The following is a 21,259-nucleotide window of genomic DNA, read 5'->3' on the forward strand; positions in this document are numbered from 1 at the left end:
TAGGATTTTTGTGTTTCCTTTTGCATGTTGTACTTACTCCATCCAGATTTGTTGCACGATATCATTTTGCATAACTGTACCAAGAGCTGCTTCAAAGGTGTCCACAGCTTCTCTTGTGCTTGCATTGATGGATTGCCACAAGCTGCATATGTTTGAAAGTAGAACATGAAAAGAAAAAGGAAAATTAAGGCTGGCTATGACAAATAGGACTGGTCATTTCATAGTCATGCAATTATTTTCCTTCCCTGAAGTTCAAAACCACATACATTTATCAGCATTAATAAATGAAACTTCTCAAAATCTTATTCTCTAGCAGATCAAGACTTAATTGAAGTTGAGTATTTTGCTCAGAATTAACTCATCTGCAGGAATTCTTACCAAAAAATCAACCACAGATAGGGGATCTGGGCGTTCAGCAGTTCCCCATTCAACAGTTCTTTGCATGAAGGTGCTCTGAAGTCATAAGGCATGGGATAGTTCAGGAACTGACTGATAAAAAGAACAAAAATCCTTCAAACACATTTTAAAACCACCTCTTTCAAAAACACAAAAGTGCAACCAACTAGAATCCAAGAATAGCAGAAAGGCTTAACCAAATAACTTACTAGACTGTTGCATGATCCCAGAAAGTCCTCCTGTCAACAATTTTTGTTATTTTTGGTTTTAAAAATGATCAGCAGCAGAATCTCAAACATTAAAATTCACTATAGATTAAAATCTAGTGACTTTCAGTACCCCAAGCGCTCTGGGTCCTGAACCAAGACTCAAGATATTTTTTGGGGGAAAAAATTATGTTTCTGAATGTCACAAAAGGTGAATCCAATAAAATCTATCATTACTTAAATGGCATACGGTCAGAATGTCAAAAAATGCAACTTTCAGGAAGCATTTTCAGGCTCTAACATGTTCAATTTCAGACATTCACATTTTCTTCACATTTACACATCTAATTTCTTCAAAATTGTGCAACATAAAAATAATTTTAACTTATATCAAATATTCCACATCTTCACAGATTTATTCCAAATAAAACCAATAAAGGCATGGACACAGTTTGGAAGAAGAATCTAAGTCACAAATGTTGACCCATTTTCGAATATGAATTTGGCCTGATTTCTGAAATTTCCAGTGACAAAGGAAAACAAAAACAAATCTGAAGAGAAAGACATTCACGCAATATATGCAAGAAAAGAGACAACCCTTTAGGATCCACAGTTTGAAGCCTTCATCTTAAAAAGTGTACACAACAGTTAGATACAAAAGCAGAACTTGAAACTACAAAACAAAAAGCAGGAAAACAATGGAGTTGAAGCTACATTTCAAGAACAAAGACCATTCAATGAGGGATGTGACAAATCTGGATAAAATAAATGCACATTAGCAAGGATAACTGACAGCATATTTCCTCGGATCTGTAGGTAATATTCTGACACCAAGAAAACAATTTCACTTACTGGAATATTTTCTAGAATACAAAAAGGCATACATGACCAAATTTTACACAAAAATGGCTCAAGGAGGACACCAGTATAAACGTTCCTGTTTTAGTACGGAGATCAAAATGGATCAAGACCGCCAAATTCCAAAGGTCCAAAAATCAAGCAAAATGTATAGTTCATTAATTGAAACAGCACTGGAGAAAGCCAATATAAATAGCCCCAACTAGATTACTGAAAGATTTTAGTTCACATTTTGCAGAACTGAAGAAATAATACAGGTTCTTAGCAATTTGAAAAATGCTTTGCTCAACTGTCATTTGATACCAAAGATTTTATGGGGCAGAAAATTAAATTTTCCAAAACAGTAAACATGAAAAGTCCTTGCCATGGCAAATAACTTCTATCATACCAGCCAGAATAATATGCCACCAAGAGATAAAAGAGCAATGCATGCATTTATACTGAGGCATAATACAGGAAGATCATATCACATGAAAACTTCAAAGCAGTGCTTGCATAGTTCTATCACTTTGAATAACATGTAAATAAATGGATGAATTCACTTTACAGATTATGCTTTATTTCAATATCTGTACAATGCAGCTCTGATATCCTGTTTTCATGATTTATAGAGGAAACATTAGAGGGAATCAATAAACATGGGTGGTATCAACACCATGCTGGCTTCCTACAGCAAATTACAGAAGGAACCTCAATTATCCAGAGGGCACAGGCAGGGAGTATTGCTTTCGGTTAATTGAATGCTCGGTAATCGAGTGCCGGGTAACAGTTAGCCAAGCATCAGGACGTTGTGATCTTGTTCAGATAATCCTAAATTCAGTTAATCGAATGCTGGATAATTGAGGTTCCTCTAAATTGAATTTGCGTAATAATTCTGATTTTCAAACTGCAAATGAAACACTTCTCTTTATTCTTTTATGGCAAGCCCAGCAGTATTACTGATCTCTAATTTTCCTTGAATGGAATAGCTTGCCAGACCATTTCAGACTGCAGATAAAAGTCAACTTTGAGTCTGAAATTGCAGAGGTCAGACTAGGTAAAGATGACAGGTTCTATCCTACAGGACATGAATTAGATCAGCTCTTACAACAGCTTATGATAGTTTCATGGTCACCACCACTAAGACTAGCTTTCATTTCCAGAGTTCCAAACTGAGTTTAAATTCCACTAGCTGCCATGATGGGAGCTAACTTATGTCACTAGATAATTAGCCTGGACCATTGGATTGAGTTCAATTACATTACTATTACACGAGGTTCTCTCCATGTGTGGTGGGAAAGGAAATCGATTTCTGCAAGCAAGGCTCACACTTTGGAGAAAAACGGTTCCACAATTGCTAAAAATCTGGTATACAATTTAAGAACCTTAAGTACAATTAAAGATTTAAATTCAAGAGAAGGACTTCATTAAAAAGCAACTTAGCAAGTCTGTTTTTAAAAGAAAGGCCTTTATGGGCACAGGGATCAAGCCTTACCGTAAAGTATTTGCAGGGTGACACTTGGGGGCTTCCCCCTCAAAGAAGGAGTCAATAAACTCTTGAAACAGAGCAGGAATCATGTCTCTCTTTTTCTATAAAAAATAGATGATGAAATGACAATTTGCTTTTGATGTAACATAGTCTTTCATACTTCATTTACAAAAACTTATAATTCAACAGAAAATACATCCAAGGACACAATCTGAATATTTATCTTAAATTTCACTTTACCATAGAAGGCCATTTAACACAGTTTAAATAATGTCACCAGCCTAATGAGACTAGTTCCAGATTAACAAGATTACAATCCCATCAGATCAACCATGATTATACAAAATGGTGCAGCAGTCTAATGGGTTTACTGGTCTAGTCCAGTTTGTATTTCTTTTAATCCTGAACACAATTTGTTCAGCAAATCACTGAAAAAAAGAGGAAATAAGTGGGGAATGGGAAAAAGATTTTGCTTCTACTTTCAAGGTGACCAGCAAATATATACACAAAACATTTCAGCTCCCAACAAACAAAACTCTGAACTGTCTGGTGCAATATATGGAATCTGTCAATCTTGGAATAGATTCAGTTTGAGGAAGGGAATATTGAAAAACAAATTCATACCACTGAAATAAAGAACTTGAATGCATTATACAATAATTGAGCATTATGGGGGTTCCTTCTAAATGCAGAGAGCCATGCATTTGCAGCATCTTCGATTTGTTTATTCGCTAAATAGAGGTCAGCTAGAGCTTCAGTAAGTTGGTAAGCAGCTGGGCAGGACTGCAGCAATGTCTTGCAAAGTTTTACAGCAGTTTCCCATCTGAAAAATATTACAAAGATACTGAAATTAACACGCATCAAGTAACTATTTAACAATCTGCAATCAAACAGAATAACTTCAAAGATGTTGACATTAAACACTAACGTCGCTGACGAGTACAAATAAAATGCTCCATCTATGCTTCAATGTTGCTTGAGCATTTAAGTAACCATACCTTCCCATTAGCTTCAGTACTAAAATCATATTTCTGTAAATTGAGAGACAGGCTGCAATTCTCTCCTCTGTTGAAGCACAGTCCTCAGAACATGCATGGACAGCATCTAAGCAAATTGGTTAGAAAGAAATCATTAATTCATTGAAATTTTGACTTGTAAATTAACAAGCTCAAAAGATTCAAAGCTTATTAACTTCACCTTCAAACAATGCAAGTAATGTGTCAGGATGTGTTTTTATATCTTTTGATGTTTGCCAAGGGATGAGAAATGGCTCCTTCATTACAAGCTTAGAAGGAATGGCTACAGCTGGGTCGAAGAACCGGCAAGGGAGAGTGTTGAATTCAATGAGGTGAATATAGGCTAGCCAAGCCAAGCAGCAGTCATTTGTATTTAAATATCCTGCCACACTTTTGTTACCATCTGAACTCTTCAGGGCATTCTGTAAAACATATGATCAAAAATATGAATACAATTTGCTAATTCATACTTCAAGTTGCATCCTTACCTGGTCTGGCTAGAGGTAATTCCAGACCCACAGCAATTTGGTTAACTCAACCGCTTTCTGGGGTATTAGGGATACATAATAAATGCTGATCGAGCCAGTGATGCCCACATCCCATGAAATTTTAAGTATTAGAAAACTCAAGATTAACAAGGTGGAGCAAATGTCCTCTCAGCACAACTCTCAAAGTCCTGAAAATGTGCAAACACGGAAGTTTTATTTTTACCACAAAAATGCAAAGTGGTAAATTGGAATGCCCTTACTCAGACTGCATATTAAGCTTTATTAATAGTTGCAGTTTATGTTGGAAATTTACAAAGCTGAAGACAACCTAAGTGACCTTATTTATCTTATAAAACATGTGAAAGAGTACATCTTCAAATGTTACTTTAGAAATTTAAAAACAAAAATCAATTGGGGACGAACGGGAATAAATTTGAACCATTTGGATATCAAGCTAGACAACGGGTTTCAACGTTACAGAAATAACTGTGCATAAAATGACACTGCAAGGGATAACTGAACACAGTGGAATGGGGGAAAAGTTTTAGAAATTCAGTGTCAGTAAGTAAATTTTGGTCAAAAATGTACTTCATATAGAAAGATAGGTTATACGAAATGGGTGGGAGCAGTTTACACCCAGAATATATTTCAAGCAGGAGCTCAATTGGATAGGAGCATTAGAAACAGCTAATGAAATGCTGAGCTTTATGGTAAGTAGGCTACACAAGAAACGAGAGTTAAAATGTAATGATAAATTTGTTTGTCATGCTGTTTGAGTAGTGTGCAGAGTTTTGGGCTCCACATTAATGTATTGTGGCAAGAGAGGGTAAAACAGATTCAAAGTATGTGTCCATTAGGAAATATAATTATGAAGACAAATAAAAACATGACTGCTGTTCTTCAAACCTGAGTACATGATGATTTGATAGAGATGCTTAAAATTAGGCAAGGTAAATAATCAAAACAAACTACTTGGAACAAACAACTGATCTCTAATGAAGGGATTGATCTGCAAATGCAAACCAGAATGTGCGTTAAAAGGTGCTATGGATTGAACTACCAGAAGGTTTGATCAAAACAGATGCCATAGTAACTTTTAAAAAAGGAGGCTTGTTTAAAAGAATGAGAACAAGGCAGGCAAAAAGATCTAAGACAACTGCTCAAGGCGAAGAGATGCCACATTATTAGATTAGAAGGTTTCGCACTGCAATTCTTACCACCAATTAGAAGTTAGTCATGTATGCACACTCAGCTCATAATGTAGCCACCAGTGTATGCATGACCAATCCTAACACCATGCTGGTCAGCAGCAGGAACAGGGTAATAGAAAATCCCAAATTCCTACACAGCCCAGGTAGTTCAATCAACAATTAAAGATTCAATCCTAAAGTTAATGTTTCCAGCCTTGTGTTGGGAAATGTACTTGTAATATTTATGAGGTACATTTAGTTTAGTTTTCTGGGAGAGCCTAGCTACTGAAGAGTACATATATTTGAAGAAAATAAATAAAGCAAGGAGATGAAACACTTTAACACTTCAGTTTTCTGACAGCTTATATAGAAGTCTAATTTAAAAAGTACTTCAAATATATCCAACATGAGAATTTTAATAATGACTGGCAAATGAACATAATATTTTGGAGAAACAGTCAATACTAATAGGATTCTGTTTCACTTTATTTGCAAGTACCTGAATTTGGTTAACATCAAAATTTAAATTTAGATGCCAGTTGAGTTGAAAATGAGGTGCAAAAATGGGCTTGATCAAAAGTCTCATTACCACAGCTGACACCGCCTCTGCGGTATGTGCAGGAAATGCTCCCCCTGGTGTTGCAGCATTAGTAAATGCAACTTTTAATGCTGTAATGTCTATGCCAGCACTTTCCAAACATTGTGGCCCTATTTTGAAGCTCGACAACGATTATAACTAATCACAGAGACCTGTCAGAGTGAAAAGACAGCTGTACATCTCTTACTATTTAGTCAGAGCACCACGACAGCAATATCTGCAGAGTTCATAAGTCCAAAGTTTCAGCTTGTGATCCCACTTAGGGCACCCTGGTATATGCAATTCCAGAACCTCCTGCCCGATCCTGGTGCAGTCAGCACACAATGCACAATTCATCAGCTGAACACCAATTTACAAAAAAGGACCAGTGGGCCATACCTTCAACTTTATTAGCTATCAACACTAGGGTCAATTATAAAGCCATCAAGAGCAATCTGCTAAAAGACAAATACAGGGGGTACATGTAGAAGTGAGGGGAACAAATGAATAATTATCATGGACTTCAAAAGGAAATCTTGAATCATCTTACTAACAAGATGTAATAGAATATACAGCAGGAACACAGATGTTATTCAAGTGGATTTCCTAAATGCTTTTGACTAGGCACCCCATAATATGCTAATTAATTATGTTACAGAATGTAAGATGGGAACAAACAGCAGAATGGACTGCTAGCTGACCTCAAAAGAGAAATCAGAAAGTGGGAGTAAAAGATTAACAAAGTGGAAAATAATGTTCCACACGGATCAGTGTTGGATCCGAGCTGTTCTGGTGACCACAATACAGGGAAGGTACGAAGCAGTTGCAAGGTTGCACAGATTTTAGAATGATAATTGGACATACACATCAGGAAAAAAAAAGTTGGGTTTCTTCTTTCTTGTCAAAGACAAAGTGTAATTGAAGGTCTTTAAGATCAGTAAAGTACTCAAGAATGAATTCAGACAGCATGGCTCCTTTCGTGACCAATGTAAACAACATTGCCACCAAGAAATTCAAACATGTAAAAAAAAATTCAGAACTTCCCAAGGCGACTAGGAATGTGGAACTCAATACCACAGGGAGTGGTTGAAGCAAATAATACAGATACTTTAAGAGGAAACCAAAGATTTGAGGGAGATGGGAATAAATGGCTACGATGATAGAGTTGGTTGAGAAAAATTGGGAGGAGGCTCAAATGGCGTAAATATAGTGTGGACTGGTTGGGCCAAAGGATTTATTACTGTACCATATATTTCACGTAACCCTTTGTAAGCTGGGCAACTTTAAATGAAGTTGTCATCTAAAAATTTCTTATACTAACCTATTAATAAAAAAGGTAGAGCACCTGACAATCCAGATGGACATGCAATTACAAACCCAAAAGTTAAAACTAAAACCAATAGCGAATCATTTACATAACAACATGGCATTTTTTTTTAAAAAAAGGTAGCAACGTTCCATAAAAATAATTGAAATGGCTAATAAATCTATTTTGGTACATTAGGCCAACTCCCAACTCTCTACATAGTGCCAAAGATTCTAACATCCACCTGAACCATTTGGACCAAGACAGGCAGTTTTGGCCAATTTTCCACAAAGGATTTGCAAATGAATCACAGATTTAAGTTCTCTTTACAGCTATCCATTGCAGCTTGAGAAAAAGAAGAATTTATTTGTTAATGAGCCAGACAGATGGCTAGACAGACAAGTTTGGGGAATATTGCTGCTCATAGAACATTTCTAACTGAAACAAATGAGTCAATTGATTCATCCCATTCATTTTGAAAACAGCAAGAGGTTCTACAGCTCACACTTTAAGGTAGCCAGCTTTACTGCAGGATTGAAATCCTGAATGGCAAAGTAATCAGAACAGCAACCTCCTTCCACCCAATGGAGAATAAGGGGCGATTTCAATTCATCAGTCTAAATAGGATGAAAATGGAATTCGGCACATAAACGAAACCAGATGTGAGAAGGTAACGACTGCACCTGAATTCAATGGGGACGAATGTACTGAAAGTACAGCTGCTGGGAGGATTTAAACTCGTACGGTAGGGGGCCCAGGGAGATAGTGAGCAAAGAGACCAGTCTGAGACTGGTACAGTAGGGAAAAGGAGCAAATCAAACAGTCAGGACAGGCAGGAACAAAGATAAATTAAACTGCATTTATTTCAATGCAAGTGAAGCTATTTGGGTGGAACTGACAAAGGGATGATCAACTTATTGGCATTGTACCACAGACCACCTAATAGTCAACAGGAAATTGAGAAACAAATTTGTAAGGAGAAATCAGTTATAAGAATATAAATTGGTTATGACAGGAGATTTTAACTTTCCAAACCTAGATCAGGACTGCCATTGCATTAAGGGTTTGGATGGAGAGGAACTGGTTAAGTATATACAAGAAAATTCTTTGATTCAGTATGTGAATGTACCTAGAGATGATGCAAAACTTAACCTATTCTTGGGAAATAAAGCAGGGCAAGTGACTGAGAAGGGCTTATTCCCGAAACGTCGATTCTCCTGCTCCTTTGATGCTGCCTGACCTGCTTTTCCAGCAACACATTTTTAAGCAAGTGACTGAGGTGCCAGTGGGAGAGCACTGTGGGACCAGTGACCATAACTGAGTTTTAAAATATGGAAAAGGACAGATCAGATTTGAATGCTAAAGTTCTAAATCGGAGGAAGGCCAATTTTGACGGTATTAGCCAAGACCTTTCAAAAGTTGACTGGGGGCAGATGTTTGCAGGTAAAGGGAGAGCTGGAAAATGGGAACCTTCGAAATAAAAAGGCAGCGAGACTCCAGAAACAGTAGGCTCCTGATAGGGTGATGGGCAAGGCTGGTAGGTGTGGGGAATGCTGAATGACTAGAGAAATTGAGGTTTTGGTCAAGCAAAAGGAGGAAGCACATCTCAGGACAGACAGCAGAGACCAAGTAAATTCATCGGAGAGTATAAAGGCAGAAGGAGCATTCTCAAGGGACATCAGGAAGGCAAAAAAAAGGACATGAGACAGCTTTGGCAAATAGGATTAAAGGAGAATCCCAAGGGATTTTATAAATACACAAAGGACAACAGGGCCTCTTAAAAGATCAAAAAGGCTACCCATGTGTGGAGTTGCAGAGGTTCTAAACAAGTATTTTGCATCAGTGCTGAAGTGTGGAGAAGGATATGGAAGATAGACAACATCAGGAAATAATTAGCAACATCTTGATAACGTCCACATTATAGAGGTGATGGATGTCTTAAAATGCATAAAGGTGAATAAATGTTTTATCAGGTCTACCCTCAAACTCTGTGGGAAGCTATAAAACAATTGCTAGGTCCCTTGTTGAGATATCTGTGTCACAGATAACCACAGGTGAGGTGTTAGAAGACTGGAGGTTGGCTAACTTGGTGCCACTATTTAAGAAATGTGGTTAAGGAAAAGCCAGTGAACTACAGAACTGTAAGCCTGACATTGGTCGTGGATAAGTTGTTGGAGGCAATCCTGAGGGACAGAATTTACATGTATTTGGAAAGGCAAAGACTGATTAGGAATAGACAACATGGCTTTGTGTGTGGGAAATCATGTTGTGCCTCACAAACTTGATTGAGTTTTTTGAAGTAGTAATGAAGAGGGCAGAGTGGTGCCCATAATCTAGATAGACTTCAAGATTCCTCAGAGTAGATTGGTTAGCAAGATTAGATCACATGGAATAAAGGAAGAGTTAGTTATTTGGATACAGAACTGGCTCGAAGGTAGAAGATAGAGGGTAGTGGTGCAGCATTGTTTCAAACTGGAGGTCTGTGACCAGTGGTGTGCTACAAGGATTGGTTCTAGGTCCACTGCTTTTTGTCAAATAGAAGATATGATTAATAACTTTGCTAATGACACTAAAATTGGAGGTGAAGTGGACAGCGAAGGTTACCTCAGAGTACAACAGGATCTTGATCAGATGGGTCAATGGGCCTAACAGTGGCAGATGGAATTTAATTTAGATAAAACATGAAGTGCGGCATTTTGGAAAAGCACATCTTCGCAGGATTTATACACAACAGTAAGGTACTGGGCAGTATTACTGAACAAAGAGACCTTGGAGTGCAGCTTCATAGGTCCTTGAAAGTGGAGTCTCAGATAGACAGGATAGTGGTGGAGCAGTTTTTTGCCTTTATTGGTTAGTGCATTGCGTATAGGAGTTGGGAGGTCACGTTGCAGCTGGGCAGGACATTGGTGCATCGACTATTGGATTGCTGCATGCAATTTTAGTCTCTCTGCCATAGGAAGGATGTTGTGAAACTTGAAAGGGTTCAGCAACTATTTATGAGGAGGTTGTCAGGGTTGAAGGGTTTGAGCTATAGAGAGAAACTGAATAGACTAGGGCTATTTTCACTAAGAGGTGACTTTATAAGGTTTAAAGTCATGAGGGGCATGGAGAAGCTTAATAGACAAGGTCTTTTTCCCAGGGTGGGAGAGTCCAAAACTAGAGGGGATAGGTTTAAGTTAAGAGAGGAAAGATTTAAAAGGAACGTATGGGGCAACTTTTACCACACAGAGGGTGGTGCATGTATGGAATGAGCTGCCATAATTGGAGGAGCCTGGTACAATTACAACATTTAAGAGGTATCTAGATGCGTATATGAATAGGAAGGGTAAAGAGGGATATGGGCAAAGCAGCTGGCAAATGGGACAAGAATTATTTTGGATATTTGGTTAGCGTGGACAAGTTGGATTGAAGGGTCTGTTTCCATGCTGTATATATCTATAACTCTAAGAGACACCAAATTTCTTACCATGGTTTCCAACACTATCAAACTACAGAACACAATACAAGCTTGAAATATGCCACACTAATGATTCAAGCCTGCAAGAATGGATGATTACATCTCACAGTAACTGTAATCATGAAGGCCAGTATTTATGAGAACTGTTCCAATATTTTAAATTCCTAATACAAAGGATCTTGGATTCGCAATTCAGGATTTTATTACCAATAAGGCAATACTCCAAAGATAATCTTTTTTCAAGCCTAAAGGCTCATTTAATTCCAAGAGACACCAAATGAGAATAGAAAAAAATAACTGGAAATACAAATCAGGTTATCCACCCATATGGCCTGGACCCACAATTGGGAAATTGCTGCTCAAGAGCACCTAGGAATCAAGTGCCCTTTAACGGGTGATGGTACAATGAACAGAGTGCACTCACAGTACGTATGACATCATTAAACCATCAAGGCAGCTTGAAATGTGGAACTCAATCATAATTAATATACTGATAAACCAATTTCCAACGCTTTTATTTATTCTTGACTGTGGGTGCCGCTGGCTTGGCTAGCATTCGCCCATCCCTAGTTCCCTTGAGGTGGTGGTCTTGAGTTGCCTCCTTGAATTGCTGCAATTCACTTGCTGTAGGACAATGCCAACATGGAGGGGTTTCCAGTATTTTGACCCAGCTAGTGAAGGAGTGGCAATATATTTCCTAATCATGAAGGAGTGTGGCTTGGAGGGCTTCTTGGTTGTCGTGTTCCCATGCATCTGCTGCCCCTTCCCTTCCAGATGTTAGCGTCCATGACCTTGGTATATGTTATCTAAGTAGTCCTGGTCAGGTTCTGCAGTGCATTGGGTAAATGGTACACATTGCTGCTACGGAGCATTGATGGTAGCAGGAATGGATGTTTGTGATTATGGTGTCAATCAAGTGGGCTGCTTTGTCCTCAGTGGTGTCAATGCTTGAGCATTGTTGTACCTGCTTTCATCCAGGAAAGTGGGGAGTATTCTGTCACAGTTGTGCCTTTTAGATGATGGGCAGCCTCTGGGGAGTCAGGTGGTGAGAGTTACTTGCTTCCGGATTCCGAGTTTCTGATCTCTTGTCGCCACTTTATTTATATGGCTCATCCAGTTCAGGTTATGGTCAATGGAACACCCAGAATGTTCATAGTGGAGTATTCAATGATAACAAATTCACTGAATATCAAATTGGAGATGTTGCCTGGATTCATGTGGCACAAATGTTTCATGTCATTTTTCAGCCCAAGCCTTGATAATACACAGGTCTTGCAGCAATCAGACACAGATTGCTTCAGTATCTGAGGAGTTGCCAATGGTGCTCAACACTGGCAAACATTTCTACTCCTAAACCATACGTAGGAAAGTAATTGATGAAGCTGAAGATGGCAGGGCCAATGACACTAACCTGAGAAACTTCTGCAGAGATATTCTGGACCTGAGAGGACTTCCCTCCAACCATCACCACCCTCCTTTGTGTCAGGTATGATTACACTGAGTGGAGAGTATCCACCCTCCACCCTTGATTTTCATTCTGTTAGGAATTCCTTACACCATAGCAAAACTGTGCAAAGCTACACAAATATTTCAATAAATATTTTGTTATAGGTATTATTGCACTATAAAAAGAGTGCCCACAGGAAATCATATTGAAACTATTCCCACAGGTAGCCAACTATCAAGGATAGAAGCTCAAGAGCAAAACTTTGTCAATTTAAAAGGCCTCGATATCTTTCCTAAAGCGGGGTTTCAGAATTCACCACCACCTACTGGGGTCAAATCATGGTTTAAAAAGCATGCTCTCTTGCTTCCAAGATCAAAGTTGAAGACACCATACACTTCTTTCAGTGTATCAAAACATAATTTCGAACTCAATGTCATCCAAAATACAAACCTGAAAGATGGCCAGTGCATTCTGATGTCTTCCAGTAAACAGACTTAATTGCACCCAAAAAAGAAGGGATTGAAGTAGTTGAAAAGATAGAATTTCAGATTTTTCAGATTTTTCAATTGTTTCCATCAGGAACTGCACAATTCGACTACACACGTAGTCTTTTCCATCAAAAGAATTCTCGAGCGTCAAATACTGCAATCAGAAAACAACATTATGGATCTAAAGGAAGATCAATCTCAAATCTTCCAAAGTGCACATACTCAGGCACTTTGGAACAATGTTAGATGGGGAAACCACTGAAGGTAAATTACAAACCATAATAAAGTAACTTAACAATTCTTTGCTGATTAAGTGTTACATTTTGGCTAGAACATGGAGAGAATCTCGACTCGTTCCCTTCTCATAGTACTTGCTACAGTAACATAGTCCAATATCAAAACATGGGAACTGGATTTAATATCTCAACTGAAAAATGGCACCTCCAATAAGCAGGACTTTCACATCACTATACAACATGGAGAGTCTGGATTCAGAGCAAGTGTGTTTTTTAAATTCAAAGACTTTGTGGCTGATCCAGCATTTATTGCCCACCTTTATTTTCCCTAGAGAACATCATGGTGAGCTGTCTTTAACCATTGCAGTCCATTTGATGTACAGAGATCGACAATGCTATCAGGGAGGAAGCTCCAGGAATGTGAACCAGCAATAGTGAAGGAAATGCAATGTATTCCCAACTCAGGATGATGGGTGGCTCAGAGAAGAACTTGCAGGCCCTGGCATTCCCATATTTTTGCTGCTATGAGCGTATATCTGCTTGGCATAAACAAGTTCATCCACAGTCTACAGGTTCTCAAGGATAAGGTAAAGTACATTTCTCCCTCTTATTGGGTCCCTCATCACCTGCCACAATCACAATCTAGGAAGGATGTCCTTTAGGACTCAACGAACGGCATTAAAGTCAACCGCCCAGAGTACATTCTGCACCCTTAGCCACCATCAGTCTTTCCCAAGTGACCTTGCAACCCTCAGTGCTTCTTCCAAGTAGTTGCAAACATGAAACACTGATTCAACAACAAGGTGGGGGCTATAGGGACTTATGGTAATCAGGTTTCTTTGACTTGGTGACATGGTATAAGTAACTCCATCCCTTGCAGTATTGTGGGTCCACTTAAACTAAACGAACCGCAACGGTTCAAAAAGGCAGCTCACCACTACTTTTCAATGGCAACTCGACAATAAGTGCTGGTCCAGGCAACACCACCCACATTTCAGAAATGAATTTTTCAAAATTTCAAGGAGCACAGGGTCAATGTTGAGTACTCTCGGGTCAATTCACAGCCATCCAGATATAACTGTACCACCACTTCTCCTGTGGCTGTCCTACCAATGGGACAGGGCATACACAGGGCTGGTGCTAGTGTAATACTCAAAGGTAGACTTTTTGACTCGTCTGAGACACAGCTCTCCAGCTACCACAATTCTTTACGAACAAATCTAGTTCTTAGGATTGAAATATTCAAAGGGTACAGGAAAAAAGCAGGCCCACGTTACTGGGTTGGATGATCAGCCAGCTCCTGTTTTCTATATTTCCATGTTACCTAGCATGAACAAGTTCCAGAAAATTCCAAAGTACTTACAGTCCACCAAACAGCATTTGTAGAGGCATATTGTACAGCTGTCTCACACATCTCTTGAACCTCTTCCTTTGTACCTCTTTTTGAAAACAAGTTGAGATAATGGCACCAAATTTCAGGATCTGTTCTGTTAATTTCAAGTGCTCGAGCTAAAGCATTCAATGCTGCATCTAAACATTCTGTTGGAGTCCTAGGAGAAAGGAATTAAAACCAATGTGAACTTCACAATTAGACTGTTGCCTAGACAAATTCTACCATTACAATGTAGCACCATCCCTATAATTCCCACATGCTAATTTTCTCATTATTTAGGAAGGAAAATAATACCAAGCAGCTTCGAGTACTTTGAGGGGAAATGTGACCTCTCCAGAATATCGATGATGTTAAACTTTTTGAAACAAAATATATTAGTGACAAATACCGACTAGGAGCAACTGTCTGAAACTAAGTATTTATTTAAATAAATAAATGACCACAGAAAGCACAACTTAGATTTTAATGTTGTGACATGTTTCAGTTGAAGTGTTACTGCTCAAATTTAGGGCATTTGAAATATCAGCTTTCTTGTTTGACCGTCATTATTCTTCTGAATCTGACTATAACTTTAAGATTTAGCACAAATGGGAAAACATGGAAATCCAGAGGTTTGATTAATAATTTTTTGCTTCACCACAGGCTATATTGGTTTCTCCCATATTTCAACAACTCCTACCTACCATCCTAGCTACCCACAAGTCAATCATCAAAAGCTAATCTCAAAAGAACCGGTAATTACCACTCATTCCTGACAGATGCCTCACAAAAACTCAAGACTGTTTAATGAGATGTAACTGGGTATTTAACATCAACCAGAGTAACCAAATAAGCTCAAAGAATCCACTCATGGGTAACTGAGTCATTCCATATTAATGACGGATGTAAAACGACATGTTTCTAAAAAAAATGTTTCTTCACAAGATTCTCAATCCAACGTCTATGCCCTAATCTATGGAGTTATTCCAAATTCTAAAATTTGAATTTTTAGTAGTCCAAATGTAGTGGAGAAAGTACAAACAGATGACAAGGAAAAAGTTGCTGACAAGTTGTTGTCATCAGCAAACACTCATGAAGAGTGATTGCCTATTTAGGAAATTCTGGGCTTTCCCAACACTAAGAGGAACATCTTGTTAAGTGATTTTCTAAAATCTTGAAAACTTGTGATGCAGTAGATTCATAGCAAATAAGTGGGCACCATACATAGAAAATACCTCTGCTGTTGCTGATTACGTTGACACATACGTCAGGAATGCATTAGGCCCTTTAGAAACCTGTCTCAAAGCCTGAAGTAGCCATAGCCATAGCCATAACTACAGCAAAACTGAAATTCAGAAATGAATGGGAAAAGCTGAAGGTAAGTAAGGCAAAAAAAAGAAAGGAACCAAAGTATTGCTGTGTAGGATTATGAATGCTAATTTATGTATTTAAATAAGTTTTGCACCAGTATTGTTCAGCCACTTGTCTGATGAAACACTGTTTGACAAGTATGACTAATCTGTTATTTAATTAAGACAACAAAATATTTCTGATTTGTAGCCAAATGGTGGATGGACACATTTAACATTTTATACTAAGAACTCTGGATGCATTTTCCATAGTATAGAACAATCTGATCCAAATAAAGAGAACACACTGTTCTCTCCCCATTGGCATGTCATGAACCAAATTCCTGAAACACAGAATCACACCTCAATTTCAAAAAGCTCCAGAAGCCGCTGTAACTGGGAAACTATGCCCAATGCCACTTGCTTCTCCCTGATATTTCCAGGTGGCAGTTAATCCTCTCTCTACTCACTTGGTCATCAGATTCTCTCATTTTTAAAAAGCATAGAAATCTCAATCAATACTGGTATTTCTCAAAAACCAAATACACTGCAATTCAAACAAACTCATTTAGAAAGTATACAGGAATGCATCAGAAGTTGTTCCTGTGCTGCTGTGCCTTTAAGCACTGCATAGGGCTACATAGAGAGAGAAATAAACGTGGGCTTCAGATGAAGAGATGAGACACTGTACACAGCAAACAGTGATGGAAGCTTTGTGAAAATTATTAATTATTTAAACAGGAAGGAGGGAGAACTTTCAATAGTAGGAAGTCTTCAAATCAATAGAGTACATGAATCACATTTTGGCTTGCACTTATTTGTATATAAAACAGGCAGTGTAGAGAAGAATGTGGGAGGAATGAAGAGAAAGGAAACTGCAAGTAGAAACAAGGATTAGACTTGGTTGCTATACCCTTCATCCAGTTGCCATCAAACATAGGAACACAAACAAACATGAAGAACAGGCTACTAAACCCTTTAAGCTGTTTGAGCATTCTATATCTACCTCAACATTTCTTGTAACATTCACATATTCCTTGATATTAATGTGCACTGATCTGTCTGGAACATAGTTAATAACTGAGTTGTCAAAGTTCTTTGGAAAATTCCATAGGATCACTGTCCCCCAAATAAACATATGCCGCCAAGTCCAGGCACCCATAGCCAAGGGAAACAATCTTCGTGCATCTACCTTGTTGAACCCTTGGAGTTTTGTTTTAAAAAAAAGTTTCATTAACATCACTTGCTTTCAAACGCTCAAGAATACTGGCTCAGTTTCCTCCATCTCTCCTTATAGGACTGTCGTGCCATACCAGGAGGCAAGTCTGGTTTACCTTGCACAACAGCAAGTATATCCTTACTTGGGTAAACAGATAAAAAGTGCACACACCAATCCAGGTGCCTTCTTACTAAGGTTTTATACAATTGAAGCAACACAGCTCTAATCCTGTACTCAAATCCACTTCCGATGAAGTCAACATATAGTTAAATTAACCATCCTAATGTATTGCTGCATCTATATTTACCTTTCATTGATTTATGAACAAGGAAACCCAGATGCCTTTGGATATCAACACTTACCAATCATTTAAGAAATCATCCTCATCTCAATTCCCTCTAAAGTGGATAACCTAATACTTACCTCAATCCAGTGCAGTATATTACCCCCTTCCATTCATGCTGATGTTGATCAGTAGCCTCTTGTGGAATTTTATAAAATGCCTTCCGAAAGTCCAAATAAGCCAAATCCACTAGTTCCTGTATATCCACTATGCTAGTAACATCCTTAAAATAGTTATTACTCAAGTTCTTTTAATCGAGATGTACAGCATGGAAACAGACGCTTCTGTCCGACTGATCCATGCTGATCAGATATCCCAACCTAATCTAGTCCCACTTGCCAGAACGTAGCCGATATCCCTCTAAACCCTTCCTATTCACATACTTATCCAAATACCATTTAAATGCTGCAATTGTACTTGCATCCATCACTTCCTCTGACAGCTCATTCCATACATGCACCCCCATCTGCATGCAAAATTTGCCCCTTAGGTCTCTTGGTTGAAACGCTGAATGACTGCCAGCTCTTGCAGAACTTGGGTCAAACATAAATAACCACAGTGATTTAACAATGTTTAAGAAACTCCCTCAGAATTGAAGACTTGTAGCACCCTACTTGAACTTCCTTAAAAATGAATTGGCATAGAAAAACAGAAGTAATTTGGGTGCAGAGACAGCAATAGAAATATCAATGTCAGTTGCCTGACATTTTAAAACTGGCACAAAATCAAATCAGTAGCAAACTGATTTCTAAAGCTACAGATCAGATTCTGCCCTTTTAAACAAATGGATAAAGGAAAAAAAATAAGTGGGGGGAAGAAAAACTGTACACAGAAGGATCAGAGCAGGATCACAAGAGAACAGATCCCTGCAATTGGGATGGCAATCACAAGGAGGGAAGCTTAAAAAAAAGGTAAAGCTGAATGTTACACAGATGGTCTACTTTTAACTAGCCTAAGATTTGACTTTAAACAAAAATAGCTGACTGCTGTTGTATATTAATAGGTCAGTCTCAAAAACCAAAACATATCTGCAAAATATTAATTTGCATTGTAATTAATTTTCCAAGCTTCCAAAATCAAAACATACATTGTATTTTTATGTTATGTTAGTTTAAGAGTGGTTTCTATAGTTCATAGCTTCCCATGTTAGGCCTTCCTGACTTAATGGAATCCAAGATTGATGTGGCTTATTCTCAATAAGAAACAAATTAGATACAAAACCTTTCTGCATTTAAATTGCAGCTGAAAAGTACCAAGTATCACCGATCTTATGCTCATGTACACAAGCAACTGACTCAACACAATTTAAGTAAACCCAGGCTATAAAAGAACAAGCGTAGTCAAAACTTCAACTCCCATATTTTGTGGTGTTGAAGCAATTAGTATGTTGCACAAAATATTAAATATACATGGCCTTCATTTTATACTATTTGAAATATCTAACAAATGCAGATATTTTGAAAATATGTTAATACACAATTTAGCACATCTGAAAGCTATCTAAAAGGGTACTATAATGCGCTACATATGTAAAGCAAAAAAAACTACATATGCCAACGACAACTCAAATTTTCTTTGAGCGAGTTGCTAAGGACTAGTTTCTTTGGCAATATCTTAACCCTCTCCAAGGAAATGTTTTACCAAATGAATTTTAATGAAACAAATTAAATATTAACCTATCTGCAGTTACTTCATTTACTTTCATTAGTTGAGGAAATTACTAAAAAAACATACCCTTCCTTCTGATTCATATATTTATATGCAAGTTTAAGCCAAAGCTGCACATCTTGGGGATTTTCCATCACACTTGTTTCGAGATTGGCAATGTCATCAGTCTCTGCTGTAAAATACCGAACATCATCTGGGGTAATAACTGCATCCAAAGCTTGGGTTCCAGGCCACGGATGTTCCACAGACTTGGCTGAAACATAGAGGATATTGTTTTGCGTTCCACAGAAAAGAGATCCAAACTTGAGGAACTGAGCATTAAGAAAATATCCCCAAGAAAATAGCCGATTTGTGATAAATTTTAAAACAATTAAATGGTGTACAGTTTTCAAAATTTCACTGCACTGCTCAAAAACACATTACAAGCTCCCTGTGACAAACTAATCCCCTCCACAAAGACATTCAAGTATTGAAGTGTTGCCTTTAATTGGAGGGACGAGATTTATTGCAGCATGAACAGTAGAGATATTGTTGGGGCAGTGATGGCCCCCAACATTTCCAGCTTTACAATATGTAAAGGAGTCCCCTTGTTAAAGCTGGTTCGAAAAAAAATCAAAGATACCAGGTATCAGTAATGCCCAAACACTTAAAAACAGTACAATGTTTAGTGGTCTTTGAAGTGTTTACTAAACAATTACAGCTGGGAATAAATAAGATTAAACAAAACCTCCCTGCAAATCCTATATCTAGCTACATAATTCCAGTTTAAGAACTTCATGAGTTAATACCAGGTGTTAAATATTGTTTATTTGAATTGTTGCTAGGAAAATACTTCTGGCCTTTGAAGGATAGATTTTTGATGCATTTTTATCTATGGTGAAAGAAGGAAAAGTTTGTTTATGCAATAAACCCTATCATCATCTTATCAAGACCATCTACTATCAAAGGAGACATGAAGGAGGACTGTGCTATTAAAAATCACACCATGAATGAAAAACTGAATAGGTGAACCATGTCAACTGAATACTGCTTTATCCACCTTCATTCAAAGAACAGTTGCCCATATGTTCAGAATGGATAAAGATCGCTTTGTCCAAACATTGCAAAATCAAAATCAAATGGTTTTTCAAACTTAGCTTAAGCCTATCAACAGAAATCTGATTGCATACCATATCTTATTGGTCCAGAATTTTGTTCATCATCACTGCCATTAATGGTGCTACTTTCAGGAACTGGTTTTCTTGAAAGTTGGGGTTTCCATTTCCTTCTGTCTTTGAAAGTTGTGTAAGGAGGTGCTGAAACAAAAAAAAAAGAATGTTACAGGTTACATTTTTAACTTGCATATATATTATTTGTGTCACAATTTCCAGAACCATTCCTGAAATAATGTGGAGAAATTCAATAGGTCTGGCATCTGCAGAGACAGAAAAGATTTCATGCTCCAAGTCCAGTCAGTCATCTTCAAATGTGAAAGGGACAGAGGAATGAATACCTTTATTGTGTTGACAAAGCAAGACCAAATGAAACCGACAAGGAATGTGCCCAAAGCAAAAACAAAAACAAGGTGGGGTGCACTGATAGTAGAGAAGTTTTATAGGTGCTAAACAGACATTAATGGCTAAGTGAGATGTGTATTAAAATAGGTCATTTTTACTGAAAGAAAAATTATGCAAACAAGACACAAGGAAATCAAAACATTCATGTGCTGAAGCTGCTGAATTCAATGTTGAGTCCTGAAGGCTGCAAAGTGACAAAGCGAAAATGAGGTGCTGTTCCTTCAGCTTGCTTTGGGCTTCAGTAAAAGAAATTCAACAGGCCTAGGAAATATTAGCTGGAGAACAGGTGGTACTGTGAAATGACAAGCCACTGGAAAGTTGGAGCCATTCTTACAGTCACAGCCAAGATGTTGCGGTCTTCCAGTCTGCATTTGGTCTGGCCAATGTAGAGGGGACCACACTAGGAGGGGCAAAATACAACAGTACAAATAAACCGCTCCTTCACTTGAAAATCTTGTTTGGGGCCTTGAATTGTGAGGAGTCAGGTGATAAAGGCTGGTGTACACCTTCTGCAAGTGCACAGAAAGATGGCTTTGGGGAGAGGGCACAACATATTCTCTGACAATGTCTTTTTCAGTGCATGACAGCAACTTATAAAACTGGAAGTACATGTGTCAGC

At 38.0% G+C, this 21,259-nt stretch overlaps 1 protein-coding gene across 1 annotated transcript in view; it reads right to left on the reverse strand.

Moving 5' to 3' along the window:
- LOC132824897 (zinc finger C3H1 domain-containing protein) overlaps positions 1-21,259 on the reverse strand; it is a 69,243-nt gene that overhangs the window by 7,585 nt on the left and 40,399 nt on the right. Inside the window, exons 20-29 of the mRNA XM_060839744.1 lie at positions 20,254-20,379; positions 19,151-19,337; positions 14,497-14,683; positions 12,860-13,051; positions 4,126-4,366; positions 3,927-4,032; positions 3,553-3,751; positions 2,935-3,029; positions 379-489; positions 38-142 (exon numbers count right to left, since the gene is read on the reverse strand). Of these exons, the coding sequence (XP_060695727.1) occupies positions 38-142; positions 379-489; positions 2,935-3,029; positions 3,553-3,751; positions 3,927-4,032; positions 4,126-4,366; positions 12,860-13,051; positions 14,497-14,683; positions 19,151-19,337; positions 20,254-20,379 (1,549 nt within the window). The remainder of the gene's footprint in view (positions 1-37; positions 143-378; positions 490-2,934; positions 3,030-3,552; positions 3,752-3,926; positions 4,033-4,125; positions 4,367-12,859; positions 13,052-14,496; positions 14,684-19,150; positions 19,338-20,253; positions 20,380-21,259) is intronic.

Source organism: Hemiscyllium ocellatum, chromosome 19 (genome assembly GCF_020745735.1).
Source record: "Hemiscyllium ocellatum isolate sHemOce1 chromosome 19, sHemOce1.pat.X.cur, whole genome shotgun sequence".
Classification (NCBI taxonomy): Eukaryota; Metazoa; Chordata; class Chondrichthyes; order Orectolobiformes; family Hemiscylliidae; genus Hemiscyllium; species Hemiscyllium ocellatum.